Source organism: Pseudorasbora parva, chromosome 21 (genome assembly GCF_024679245.1).
Source record: "Pseudorasbora parva isolate DD20220531a chromosome 21, ASM2467924v1, whole genome shotgun sequence".
Lineage (NCBI taxonomy): Eukaryota > Metazoa > Chordata > Actinopteri > Cypriniformes > Gobionidae > Pseudorasbora > Pseudorasbora parva.
In genome coordinates, this window is record NC_090192.1 from 21034912 (window position 1) to 21048665 (window position 13754).

The 13754-nt window shown below is 37.2% G+C and overlaps 1 protein-coding gene across 2 annotated transcripts in view; it reads right to left on the bottom strand.

Moving 5' to 3' along the window:
* mrtfab (myocardin related transcription factor Ab) overlaps nt 1–13754 on the bottom strand; it is a 50616-nt gene that overhangs the window by 21727 nt on the left and 15135 nt on the right. The window contains exon 1 of one of the 2 annotated variants that reach the window (XM_067430561.1): nt 8929–9073. The exons of the other annotated variant lie outside the window; for it this stretch is intronic. Coding sequence (XP_067286662.1) covers nt 8929–8944 — 16 coding nt within the window. The 5' untranslated portion in view covers nt 8945–9073. Of the gene's footprint in view, nt 1–8928; nt 9074–13754 lie in introns of those variants that run through there. 2 annotated transcript variants of the gene reach the window in all.

Here is a 13754-nt window from a genome sequence, read left to right on the forward strand (position 1 = left end):
ACATAGTTCACATTTCACAAGGTATTTAATATGGGAAACTCTCGTGTCGCTCTCATAAATGGAGTCATGCGGGGCTCTCGGGAGTCCCGTTGACATGAGCAGAGAGAGTGGAAGGAAGGAGGTCACAGGAAGAATGCATGTCTCCTTTGACCTTTCCTTTCTTTCTGGCAGATAAAGTACAGGAGTTTGCCTGTCAGGAATAGTCAGGCTCACATACACCACACATACTGGACTGTTGGCGAACCCCTTCATCCCCCCACCCAGGTCCTCTCTCAGTTTTAAATAGTAAGGCCAGCTGGCCGAAAGGCTCTATATTCAGCTCGGTATCACCTGTGCAAGCACTGGATAGGGTTACCCTCCGCTATCCCCACGCTACAGTTCTTGCAAACATGACTCACGCACATTTTCTAACAAACATACACAAAAACAATATTCCAAAAAGCAAAACACAAAAGGATGACACTTGTGGATAAAGTATAAACAGTTAATCAATTAACTCTTCACTTAATCTGAACATACAATATATCAAAACAGAACCTCTTCTTTAAAGCATTCTAGTTTGATTCATTATTTTTTAATTAATACTTGAATGTGGGGAAGTTTCATAAAAAATAGGGATGTACCAATACCAGTACTCGGGTGACTGTCCGATACTGTGCTCAAGTAGGCTACTTGTACTCGTGAAACGACCCCAATACAACCGCACCCGATACCACTTTATATGGCAACTTCGGATGCGGAGCCGCTCGGAAAGATACATTCAGCGTGCCTACCGACAATAGTGCTTCTTTCCGCATAAAAGTGAAAATATGGATTGCCGGGAATTGTCGTATCATAAATAAAAAGAAATAGTGGGGAAAGAGTTAAAGGGAAACTATCGGGACTATCCCTTTAAGAATTTAAAATGTGACTAAAATGTGTTAATCAGGTGACAGGAAAAAACTAGATCACTCAGGATTTAATAAACACGTTTTTTGGCCACTGTGTATACAGTGGGTACGGAAAGTATTCAGACCCCCTTAAAAAATATATTTTTTTAATTAACTTTTTTTTAAAAGATTTATTAAAAAAGAAAACCTGAAATATCACATGGTCCTAGGTATCCAGACCCTTTGCTGTGACACTCATATATTTACCTCAGGTGCTGTCCATTTCTTCTGATCATCCTTAAGATAGTTCTATGCCTTTATTTGAGTCCAGCTGTGTTTCATTATACTGATTGGACTTGATTAGGAAAGACACACACCTATCTATATAAGACCTTACAGCTCACAGCACATGTCAGAGCAAATGAGAATCATGAGTTCAAAGGAACTGCCTGAAGAGCTCAGAGACAGAATTATGGCATGGCACAGATCTGGCCACGGTTACAAAAAAAATTCTGCTGCACTTAAGGTTCCTAAGAGCACAGTGGCCTCCACAATCCTTAAATGGAAGACGTTTGGGACGATCGGAACCCTAAAAGAAGAACCTAAAGATCACTGTGGATGAGCTCCAGAGATGCAGTCGGGAGATGGGAGAAAGTTGTAGAAAGTCAATCATCACTGCAGCCCTCCACCAGTCAGGGCTTTATGACAGAGTGTCCTGATGGAAGCCTCTCCTCAGTGCAAGACACATGAAAGTTTGCTAAAAAATACCTGAAGGACTCCATGATGATGAACTTTTTGGCCTTAATTCTAAGCGGTATGTGTGGAGAAAAATATCACCGTCCAAAACAGTCCCAACAGTGAAGCATAGTGGTGGTGGCAGCATCATGCTGTGGGGGTGTTTTTCAGCTGCAGGGACAGAATGACTGGTTGCAATAGAGGTAAAGATAATCCCTGGACGAAAACCTTCTCCAGAGTTCTCAAGACCTCAGACTTGGCCGTAGGTTCACCTTCGAACAAAACAATGACCCTAAGCACACAGCTAAAATAATGAAGGAGTGGCTTCACAACAACTCTGTGACTGTTTTTGAATGGCCAGCAAGATCCCTGACTTAAACCCAATTGAGCAACTCTGGAGAGACCTGAAAATGGCTGTACACCAACGTTTACTATCCAACCTGACAGAACTGGAGAGGATCTGCAAGGAGGAATGGCAGAGGATCCCCAAATCCAGGTGTGAAAAACTTGTTGCATGTTTCCCAAAAAGACTCATGGCTGTATTAGATCAAAAGGGCATTTCAACTAAATACTGAGCAAAGGATCTGAATACTCAGGACCATGTGATGTTTCAGTTTTTCTTTTCTTTTTTAAATCTGCAAAAATGTCATCAATTCTGTTTTTTTTCTGGCAATATGGGGTGGTGTGTGTACAATAATGAGAAAATGGACTTAAATGATCTTAGAAAATGGCTGCAATATAACAAATATAATATAAACATGTAATATAAAAATGTAAGGGGGTACTTATACTGAATACTGAATACTTTCCGTACCCACTTTGTATATATATCGTTCCGATTAAAAATGAAAATGTGTGCTCTTATGATAAACAGCCATATGTTTATATTATACAGAAACAAAGTTCACAGACTCCCCAGAGACAAAAGCATTACCGTGATCTGCTTTTAGCCCACAAGCTCATATCTATCATCATCACTCCGTGAGAATTCACAGCAGTTGACACTCCTGCTGTCAGTGACTAGAAGGACACAGCACTGCGAAGTGCCGACTGACCACAGAGGAAGTCTAGTGAAGTCTATGCTAAGCCCATAAGTCACCACAAAGAACAAAACACCACCTTTATCAAATAAAGTACCACTGATAATAAAGCCAAAGTACACCAAGCTCTCAGACAGGTCTAAATGAGTAATGCTATGCAGTTTTTATTACAAGCAATGCAAACAATTCGTTATGAATATCAGAATCATTGCTGGTTGATTATTATAACTTAACTTATGATACAGAACTGATACAGTTTTTCCAGCTGCCACATCCGCTTTGAGATTAAATTAACATACATTTCTTCTATAACAAACACTAATTATTTAGAAGTATATATGAAAAAACATTTTCTCAGTCCCAAAATGGAGAGGTTGATTTTCTATTATATCTACGCTGTCCTATTTACTGAGACTCAGTTACTTTTTACGGTTAGATGTTTATATCACATTAAAATACTTTTCTTGCTGCTATTTTCCTCTCTGCTTTCAATCACTTACTGGAAACACCGTCATCACTACTTAATTTCCAGCACTAACAGAAAAAGAGTTCCTAGAGGACCAGTTTTCGTGGAGTCTTCATTTATACAATGACGTAAGGCATCCCACTGCCATTAAGTCATCAAAATAATAAGCACATGAAAGCCAGACACACAAAACAGGATTATACAACAAATCTCCTTAATTTAATCCAAATTGGGCACCCACTAAGTTTTCATAAGAGTTAAAATCTGAAGGAACGGGAAACAGAGCACACAGAAAATCAGGCCAGCTGCCTGGACTCCAGTAATATAAGCTGCTAAAGTGCAGGAAGGACGTTAGATTGAGCTCAACAAATGAGGTTATGGGAGGAGAGAGAGAGAGAGAGAGAGAGAGAGAGAGAGAGAGAGAGAGAGAGAGAGAGAGAGAGAGAGAGAGAGAGAGAGAGAGAGAGAGAGAGAGAGAGAGAGAGAGAGAGAGAGAGAGAGAGAGAGAGAGAAGAGAGAGAGAGAGAGAGAGAGAGAGAGAGAGAGAGAGAGAGAGAGAGAGAGAGAAGAGGAGAGAGAGAGAGAGAGAGAGAGAAAGAGAGAGAGAGAGAAGAGAGGAGAGAGAGAGAGAGAGAGAGAGAGAGAGAGAGAAAGAGAGAGAGAGAGAGAGAGAGAGAGGAGAGAGAGAGAGAGAGAGAGAGAGAGAGAGAGAGAGGTTCACGTTCAAGCTCTCCTGTTTTTATGAATGTGTTACATAACATCTTTCTGAACTCCTTTAATCTGAACTTCTCTACCTCCTGCCCTACTTTTTCGGCATCTCTGCAAATCACGACTCTAGTTTTGATAGTTTTTGACGTTCTCACACATTGTGCCATCCAACTATATCTAAAACAAATGGTATTTTTCCCCTTCTAGGCTTTACAACTCTAGAGTTGCCTTAAAGGGATAGTTCACCCAAAAATGTATTATTTATTAAATATTTTACTCACCCTCAAGCCATCCTAGGTGTATATGAAATTCTACTTTCAGACAAATACATTTGGAGTTATTTTAAAAAATGTCATCGCTCTTCCAAGTTTTATAATAGCAAATGGCAGTCCAAAATCTGAAGCCCAAAAAAGTGCATCCATCCATTCTAAAAGTAATCCACACGGCTCCAGGGGTTTAATAAAGGCCTTCTGAAGTGAAGCCTTCTGAAGCACTTTTTGGTCTGCCATTCACTGCCATTATAAAGCTTGGAAGAGTCAGGATCTTTTCAAATATAACTCCAATTGTATTTGTCTGAAAGAAGAATGTCATATACAACTAGGATGACTTGAGGGTCACTAGATTATGGGATAATTTTCCATTTTTTTAACTCTACAAAGCCTACTGTATGATATTTGATACTCACTTTTCTAAGGCCTTTAAATTATCAACATGATCAAAACTTTGCTGAAAAACCTGTTGTACACAATCTTCTGCCTTCTGTTTTATGATTGGTAGTTTATTTATTTTTTAAGTAAATGGCCTTTTAGTGTAATTCTAAAACCGTCCTCTTCAGGTCAAGTTACTTGTAGTGAAATCTTTACTGACTTTTATAAAAGCAAACTTAAGATAAAGTTTTATATTGATAGTAAGATTTCAAGATGAACACTTACTGGACTGAAGCAACGTAGGTTTACTTATTATCCATACATCACTTTTAGAAAGATCATTTTAAAATATGAGCATCAAATATGATTTATGAAGCTTTTGAGGAATGTTTATTTTGTTTATTATATCTCCTAATCATCAATGTCCTGCTTTGCAGTATGTTTTAAAATACAGCTTCTCATAACTCTACATCACATATCCTCTAATTAGACTGAGTGATTGAGAGAAAAGAGGAGCTTAGACTCTGAAAAGAGAAATGAAAGAATAACATAAATTGCATTAATAACTACTAAATTATTGTCATTAATAAATTAAGTTTAATAAATAATAAATGTAATACATTTTAAACAAATTAAATAAAAGCAGAAATAAAAATATAAAAATTGGTTCTGTATATCTGTTATTGGATAAAAAAAAAACTTTATTGTAATGGTCATAAAAAAATTAATCTCTGACTGGATGATTGTGGCACATTGCGTAAGAGTTTCACATTCAGTGTGGAGAAATTGCTTGTTGCTGGAAATTGTCACACTGTAACTGGTTAAGACACAGGGTTGTTTTATTTATCTGTGGTGACATTACGAATATTCACAAATAATTGCCATGAAACAATGAATGCACATTCTTTTAAACCTGAAAATCCCTGCAGAAACGCCTGAGTTTCTAACCCTGACCTGTCATGACTTGTTAGCCTAGTAAGGGAGAGTCGCTAAGTTGTCACACAGATCATTATCTTCTGTGTCGTTTGTAAATGTGTCACTTTTGCAAGCACAATTATAATCTGACTTCACACTCAAATGTTACTGTTTTTACAGGGACTTAATGACAAGCGAAAGCATATATTACCCAAATTTTGCACACGTTATCTGAGATGGATCCAATCTGGTTTGTGACAAAAGGTGCTCTCTGTATATAATCATGAGCAATCAACTTACAACCATTGATATGTCAATGAGTCAGTGAATGCTATCAATTCAGCCAAAGAGCTGGAATTACGAGGACAGACAAAAACAAAGCAGTTGATAGGAGTGGTTCCCTTGTTTTCTTCCGTTTTTGTTATGAAGCTTAAACACAAACAATAAACCTAATTTATACACATCAATATCGCTCAAGATAACCAAGCACAAGCTAGTTTTTTCCATCTCCTGAGTATCTTAATCAAAAGTACAGTAAAACAATTTCGTAAAAAATTATTACAATTTAAAATAGTTGTTTACTATTTTAATATATTTTACTATCACATTCAGGGTTACCAAATATTTAGAGGTTTCACCACGACGGCAACTTCTTCTTGGACGTTCATTTGGTGATCAAATTTAGCGCACTTATAAAAATATGATCATTTTTAAATCTGACTAATTTTCCATTTTTTTTGTCACAAACTAACATCTCAGGAAAATGTTATGGGGTTTCTATGACGCTGGGACTTAAATCATGTTTATCAGCCGTGTTGGAAGACAGCAAGTGAAAAAGAAAAAATATACATCAATATACCTGTGAAATATTAGATATTATTACGAATGATGCCAATTATTAAGCCCATTATTACACTTTTTTTCCATTACATGTTGCCCCAAGAACACACTAATATTCAAATTTGATATCATGTATAGATACATTGTATTGGAAATCCCATTTGTGGGTAAAATGGCCATAAATTTGGTTTCCCATTCAATGCAATGGGCAATCGATTCCATTATATCTTTCAGTATAGAAATATATAAAGTTTAGAATCATCTTCAAACAAAGTTTGGTTAAAACAATCCTGAAACCTAAAAATAAATTTAGAAACCTAATTTTTCCAAAATGTTTTCCCCCCATTTTTTTCTCATGCTCTAAACAAATTAATGACATGACAAAATGCTAACATAAAAATGCTTTAATATATCTATCTATCTGTGTGAAATTGTGACCATGATATGATCATTGATGGGTTAGCTGTATGCAGATTTGGTGCATTGGAAGCATCACTGAGGATGTCTAGCTGACAAAGCACTTTTTATAGCTCTAGGACATGAGTGCATTATTGGTTCTGGCATACTTTCTTTGAACAAACCAAATAAATCAAAGCTCTAACCTTGATGTAATCTTACACTCTAAAAAAGGCTGGGTTAAAAACAACCCAAGTTGGGTTGAAACTGCACCAACCCAACAATTGGGTTGTTTTAACCCAATGGTTTGAGTTGTTCTTACCCAGCAACTGGGTTTGTCTTAAGCAACATTTAACCCAACCACTGGGTTAAAACAACTCAACCATTGGGTTAAAACAACCCAATTGTTGGGTTGGTGCAGTTTCAACCCAACTTGGGTTGTTTTTAACCCAGCATTTTTTAGAGTGTATAAAGGCCACTTTATTACCAGAAGTTATGCCCGTGCCTGCAAGTACATACTTCTTTCTTAACTAAGCCAGAAAATTCTAGGAAGTTTCCCTGTTCCTGGAATATCCATTCATCCTCTTGTCAACCATGTTGTCATTTTATCATCAACACCACAACAAGCATGGTGCGTTTTCTGGTGTTATGATTTGCCTGACATGTTAGTATGCAAGTCAGAAGATGTCTAGATAAAACAAGGGGCTGCTGTAGCATTAAGCCCAGCTGTGGGTTGTGTCTAGTTAATGCAAAGCAATGCCTCTCTTTCCCTCTGTTCCTCCTTCCATCCTGTTATGTTTAGGGCCTGTGTAAGCATGCTGGAGTTAAACTTGGCAAGCATCCCTAAGATGTTACATAACATAGAAAACCACAGCGCAACCCATAGACAATGTGCAAAACCCTCTGCAGAGCAACTTGTGCATTTTTCACAAGACTGTCAAAATCTAGACATAAATATAATTTTAAACACCAATTGCCAATGTTAACTGTGCCAATGGGACTGAAAATGACCAGAAAGCTTCAATCAATCCATCAGTTGCACTTAAAAATCAATGTTAGTATCTCATGGTGACTGGCACCGAAGCTTTTCTTTTATCTAATATCTCATGTCAAGGCTCCTCAATCTGGAAGAGGGGATTCTCACAGATAATCAATCACTTTACACTGACTTTTGCCAGGACTCTGTCAAACCTCCTTGTCCAAGAGCTGATTTATAATTCAGCAACAAACATGACATTGTAACGCTGTATGCTTCATTGTCTTGTTGACCCAGACCATTCTGTCCCAAAAGGAGTCTGTTCTTTTCCTCAAGGCCCTGAGATCCACTGCCAGACGTCAGGGAGAAAACAGCTGGTTTTAACAACAGAGAGAAGGAAAACTCCTATTCATCACTGACACATCCCACCCCTTCCAGCAGGCTGGAGCAATTCCAGGGTGGCTCTCCGCATATCTGTTTCTATAGTGTATCATTCTGGACAATTCCACTTGAGAGTATGAAAGCAATGAAAAAGAGTAGAAGTAAGTAGTACGTAAGGGTACTTTATGCACTGAAGCGTTTGGAAGTGTTTCACAGGTAAATTAATGATCTATATATTATATATGAAATGAATTATATTGTGCTATCTGTTTCTTTGCCAGTTTCATGCACAAAAAAAGCATCTTAAAAATTAAGTTCACAAATTAAGTCATACTCAGGATATTCGAATCCAACCTGGGCCATGTCCCCATTCCCTGTTTCCCACCCCTACTATCCTGTATATTTTTTAAAAAATACAAATGTTGCCTTCCCAACTAACTGTTAAAACTAAAATAAAAACTGACATTTTTGCAAATAAAAGGCCATTTAAAAAAAATTATAAATACCATAATACAAAAATAATAATGACATATTACGTGAAATAATAACTGATGCTCAGTTGTCCTTAAAATAAAAGGGGGGAAGAATGAATGAATAAATAAATAACGGATGAAGTTGAACATATAATAGTTGCCATAAAGAATAATCATGAGGAACAAATAATCAGTCACATTCCACAACTGCTTATCTGAAAAACTGTTATTTTCCGTATACAAAACAAAACATGTTTAAGATCTTCAGCAGCTAAAAATCTGACTGCTTTGGCTTAGGAGTAAGTAAATATTGTGGTTTAGTGAGACCTCAGTTCAAACAGCAATAAATCCTGTGCAGGACTTCACAAACAGCAGGCTTAACTATTAAGCAAAGTTGTTAAACCTTAACCATGGATACCACACCTCACCTCAACATTAACAATCATCTAACATTCAAAAAGCCAAACGTGCAAGTACTGTACCTGAATGTATGGCCATATCCTTCCACCGCAGAAGGATACGGATACAAATCACGTCCACACTATTAATCCATTTCAGGACCGGGCAACAGATCAAGCAGTGAATGAAGTTGACTGACTGAACTCAAGTCTGTTCTGCTGAGAGATAATTCCCGCAGTAGATCCAAGAACAGCAGGGTGTGTCTGTGCCCCTCACCTTCCTCCACTCAGTGCTGGCGTGTGTGTGCACGCCCTACAGATGTGGGTGTGTTAGCACAAGTGTTTGTGTCTATGCGAGCCAGTTTCTTCCTTATTACTGGTTAAGCACTGCTTTCAGGCTCCGCTTTCAGCTGTGTTGAGCAACTCCTAGTTTTCTTGCTCCTTGAAGAGATTTTTTTTTCATTCCAGGAGAGAGGGGAGGAGAGCTCCAAAACTTTGGAGTCACTCGATTACTACAGAAGAAAAAGTGTGCAGACTACAAGCCAGAAACTGAAGCCAAAACACATTCCAGATCACCTTTGGCCCCCGCCATTCTCCTGACCGCCTGCTTTCTGAGAGGCAGGATTTCAGCTCTGTACACAATGTTATGCAATCAAGTGTTCAGGACGGCTACCCAACACACATCCTACCTCAGGCCTCTGTTCCCTCTCCCAAACTTTTCACTTCAAACAGTTCTCAGCGATAATTTGGGTTGCATATTGTTAATTGTGTCAATTGTTGCTTGAATTTGAAGACTAACTACCTCTAAATCACTACATTAATTTTCCTGCCATATGCAGCTTGCCAAAAGTATCCGCGTTTCCATTACCCTTCAAACTGCGCAAATTGAAATAGTCTATGTGCCTTTGTCACACATCTATGTTTGAAAAGCAGAAGCAAGCTCAGCTTAAAATCGGCTTTTGCTGTCTGTATCAGTGACAGTGCCCATAGCATGAAATTGTTGTAATTTATTGATGTAGCCTACAGTTCATAACACACAGCCTTAATCCAATTCTACATAAATAAAGATTTCACAAACTTTTTGGGGCCATGGACCAATGTTTCCTCTAAAAAAAAATTCTCGCTGAGCAAAACTTCTCTCTATTGGGCAGACATTTTGGTCACCTGAGCAAAAGCATTCTTTACACCAGACCTATAAAGCATACGTAAACACACCCACAAAGTGGTTTCATCACACAGTTATAACTTTTTACTTTAATGTGCCATTTCTATTTTATTTAACCCTTGATGTGACTTAGTGATAAATAAAATCTATATTTTTAAAAGCAGTTAATTCATTAATACAGAAGTTAAATTAGGCATTTACAATGCTGTTAAGTGTACAAATCTTCATTACCAAGAAAAAGCATAAAAAATCTCCCCCAAAACAGTTACATTCTTTATAATATTGTAATACATAAAAACAATTAAGAAGATACACTTAGATTACTTTTATTGGCGACAGGCAGCATTAAACCATCAAACTTAAATTTTTGTTTATTGCTTATGCAGTTCCATAATTTTCTATATCTGTTTTTTTGTTTTGTTTACTTTTTAATGGTAAGGATCCCTAAACAATTCCCCTTATGAGATCAATTCTTTATTAGGCTTACAATATGATATAATATATAACAACTAATTTAAGTATTTAAACTGATAAGATAAATAGAAAATAAAAAAAATACATCTAATAGCTAAGTATGTTCAAGAGAATGTGAACTCTTTTATAGTTATTTAAACATCTCTGAAACCCAAACCACACACACACACACACACACATCTATTTAAACTGACGTGTGTTACTGTGGTGTTTTGAGTTTGCATGCTACACTTGGGGTGGGTATAACTGTAAATGTTTTTTTTTTTTTACCATGCTGTGCCAATTATCCGTTTTTCCACAAATTATTCAAGCCACACTTCTTTAAAACATGACAATGTTTTATTTCAAGTCTTTGCGTTTCACTTTGCCTCTCATATTGAGCTATTTGGACTGCAAACATGACTCACTGCCACTCACACGCGACATAATTCTCTCAATATCATAAATATCTATAGGCCTACTGTAATTAAGACACATATTCAAGAAACTTTTTTAAAACAGTTATATTTGAATGCTAGTTTCAGCCGGGTTCGTTCAGTTGGGTTCGTTACGCAATTCGATAGCCTAGAAGTCTAGACGCACCCTAGTGGCAGCAAATCTAATCTGCCCGCGAGTGTCGTCTAGCAACTCTCAATACTCTTCTGAGCTGTAAACGCCAAACTCTTGTCGGGCCAATCACATCCTGTATAGAGTCGGTGGGCTGGGCCATAATAATGAAGGCCGAGTGGCGTTTGCGTGCTTCTAGTAAACACGGAAACTGTTGAACGGCGGTCTTTCGAATCAGCTTTGACCATGACTCCGGAAGACTTGGAGTTAAGCTTTCCTCTGAGAAAAGAACAAAGAACGGCACTGAAGTCATTCTTAAAAAGGGAAGATGTGTTCGGAGTTTAGCCGACCGGATACGGCGAATGTTTAATCGATCAACAAGCTCTGTTTCACCTTCGTTGCTCTGGTTGGTGTAGCGCTATCCTATCGCGTGCAGAGGGAGTTTGAAAGACAACCGTTTATCCCACCCCTCGGTTTGAGCCCTGTCTATGGTGATTTTCCAGACCAAACATCTTGATGTGGGTCTGGCTTGTCAGGCTAGCAATTTGATGAAACATTGATCAAAATTAAAATACAATTTATACAAAATGAAATTCACTTTAAAGAAAGACTTTATACAAAACAAAGCTCAATAAAGTGGTCAAAATCATGTCTGACCCCACTCCATGTCTCCAGACATATTGCGCATCTTATGCTCTAGCCTATCATACTCATGTTGCTCACTTTTCATAATCAACATATGAAATAAAAAAAATATTATAGGCTAATATTATAACATAGCCTAACTATGAAACTAAACAACCTACGTTTCCTTTAACCCTCTGTCCGACGAAAAGCAGTGGTGCCTTCCGATGGATTTTTCCTTTATGACAGCGGATATAACTCACAAAACTCTTTTTTTAGCCATACAGATAAGTGCAAGACATAATTATAAACTATAAACTGTCTACTTTTATTTGTGTACACTCACAATAACAACAAAGGCCGTGGATTCAGGGAACGGAATATTTTGCATGCACTCCACTCCAAACGCTGTCTTCATTTCAAAAGTTTTTAATTTCAAAAGCCTTTCCAAATTCAGTTCATATTTACAACAAATTAAATTCCAAAACGTTGAGTTACCACCATGCAAATTCAAACATTTTGCTTTTGTAATTTTAATTCAAGCTTGAATAACACACCTATGTCTCCTTCCATTAAAGATAATGGCTATTGCGTTGGCTGGGATATACATACACCTCCCAACATACATGGCATAATTTTTGGAATGACTTATCACAAGAGAAAATAAATAAATTTTAGTAGCATAACATTGGTTAATGGAAATGCTGTCATTTCGCAATCGTTTTTTATCGACATTTAGAAAATATCACAAAAGTTTTGCGTAAATCTGTAATGGAAACGTGGCTAGTGATGCCACTAAAAAGTCTAACTAAGTGCACTTTCAATTCAATTCTAAATGACATAAAATTGCTTTTTATTTATTTATATATCAGCTGTATAACATCATGCCAAAAGTAATGCAAATAAATTAAATTTAAATTCCTGATTGAAAATGGACAAACTGGTCCAAAACAGACAAAAATGCCCATTTTAAATAGTAAAAAATCAGTTTAAAACTGATATGAATTTATTTAAATTTCAGTTTGTTTAAATTCTTCTTAACATTCAAATTGCAATTCTGCATTCTATTTGCTACCTCAATTCCAACTCAGGAATGAAAAAAAAGGCATTTTCAATTAAATTCTGAATGCCACATAATGAATTCATAATTTACAATTATGAATTATGACCACAATATGCCTCCATGCCTCTAAAGGAAGCGAGTCTGCTCTTATAGAAAATTCAATCTCAGAGAGTGTACGTGTGCCTCATCAACAGTAAATGTTAATAATAACATTATGGCTAATTACACCTGCATCATTTCATGCGCATTCTGTTTTTTCTCAAAGTCACTGTTAACAGTAAACCAATAATAAAAAGCTACATTTAGCTGAAAAAAACAAAAATAATTGCAACAAAATAATTTGATGGCGTTTTTGTCAGAAAATATTCTGTGGCTAAAACTTTCAGTGCATCTCTGTAAACTTACTAATAACAAATGTATGCAAAAGCCAGCATTGTTTTCCAATCGCCTCAAGAGAGATCACTTCTGTTTTGTGCAGGAGAAGAGAAAGGTCCTGCATTAACATGTCTGCTACTACCATCTAACCCTCAATGAAGTGCAGCTCGGGGCGGCTGAAGACTGAAAGAAGGGAGTGGTGACTGCAGGCCATGCGCTTCTAAGGTGCTGTTACATGGGACTTTTAACTTTATTGGCATTCCTGCAGTTCTGGAATGGCAGAGTCAAAAAAAATCAACAATATCCCACCACTCACCGACCTACCACAGCAAGCCTTACATAACAACATCCCACAGATTTTTCAGGATGAAAATATAACATCTCCCATTTGGAATGAAATCACAGCATGCTGCAGCGTCTGTCTGTCTTCCTGCTGGCTCTGTTTAATCTTCACTTCTCTAAATCGCCCTTCTCTCTAAGCTTCCTGAAGTCAAACAGAGTGTCTGCTGTATATCACAGAGCTGAACGGACTCACTTTGAAGAGCCCTTCTGCATGTCACACAGATTTAACAGGCCATTTCATTTTCAATAATCTATATTTCCTTGACACCCTTCTCCCACAGGATCTAAATATTTTGGAATATGTAATTTCCAATAATAATA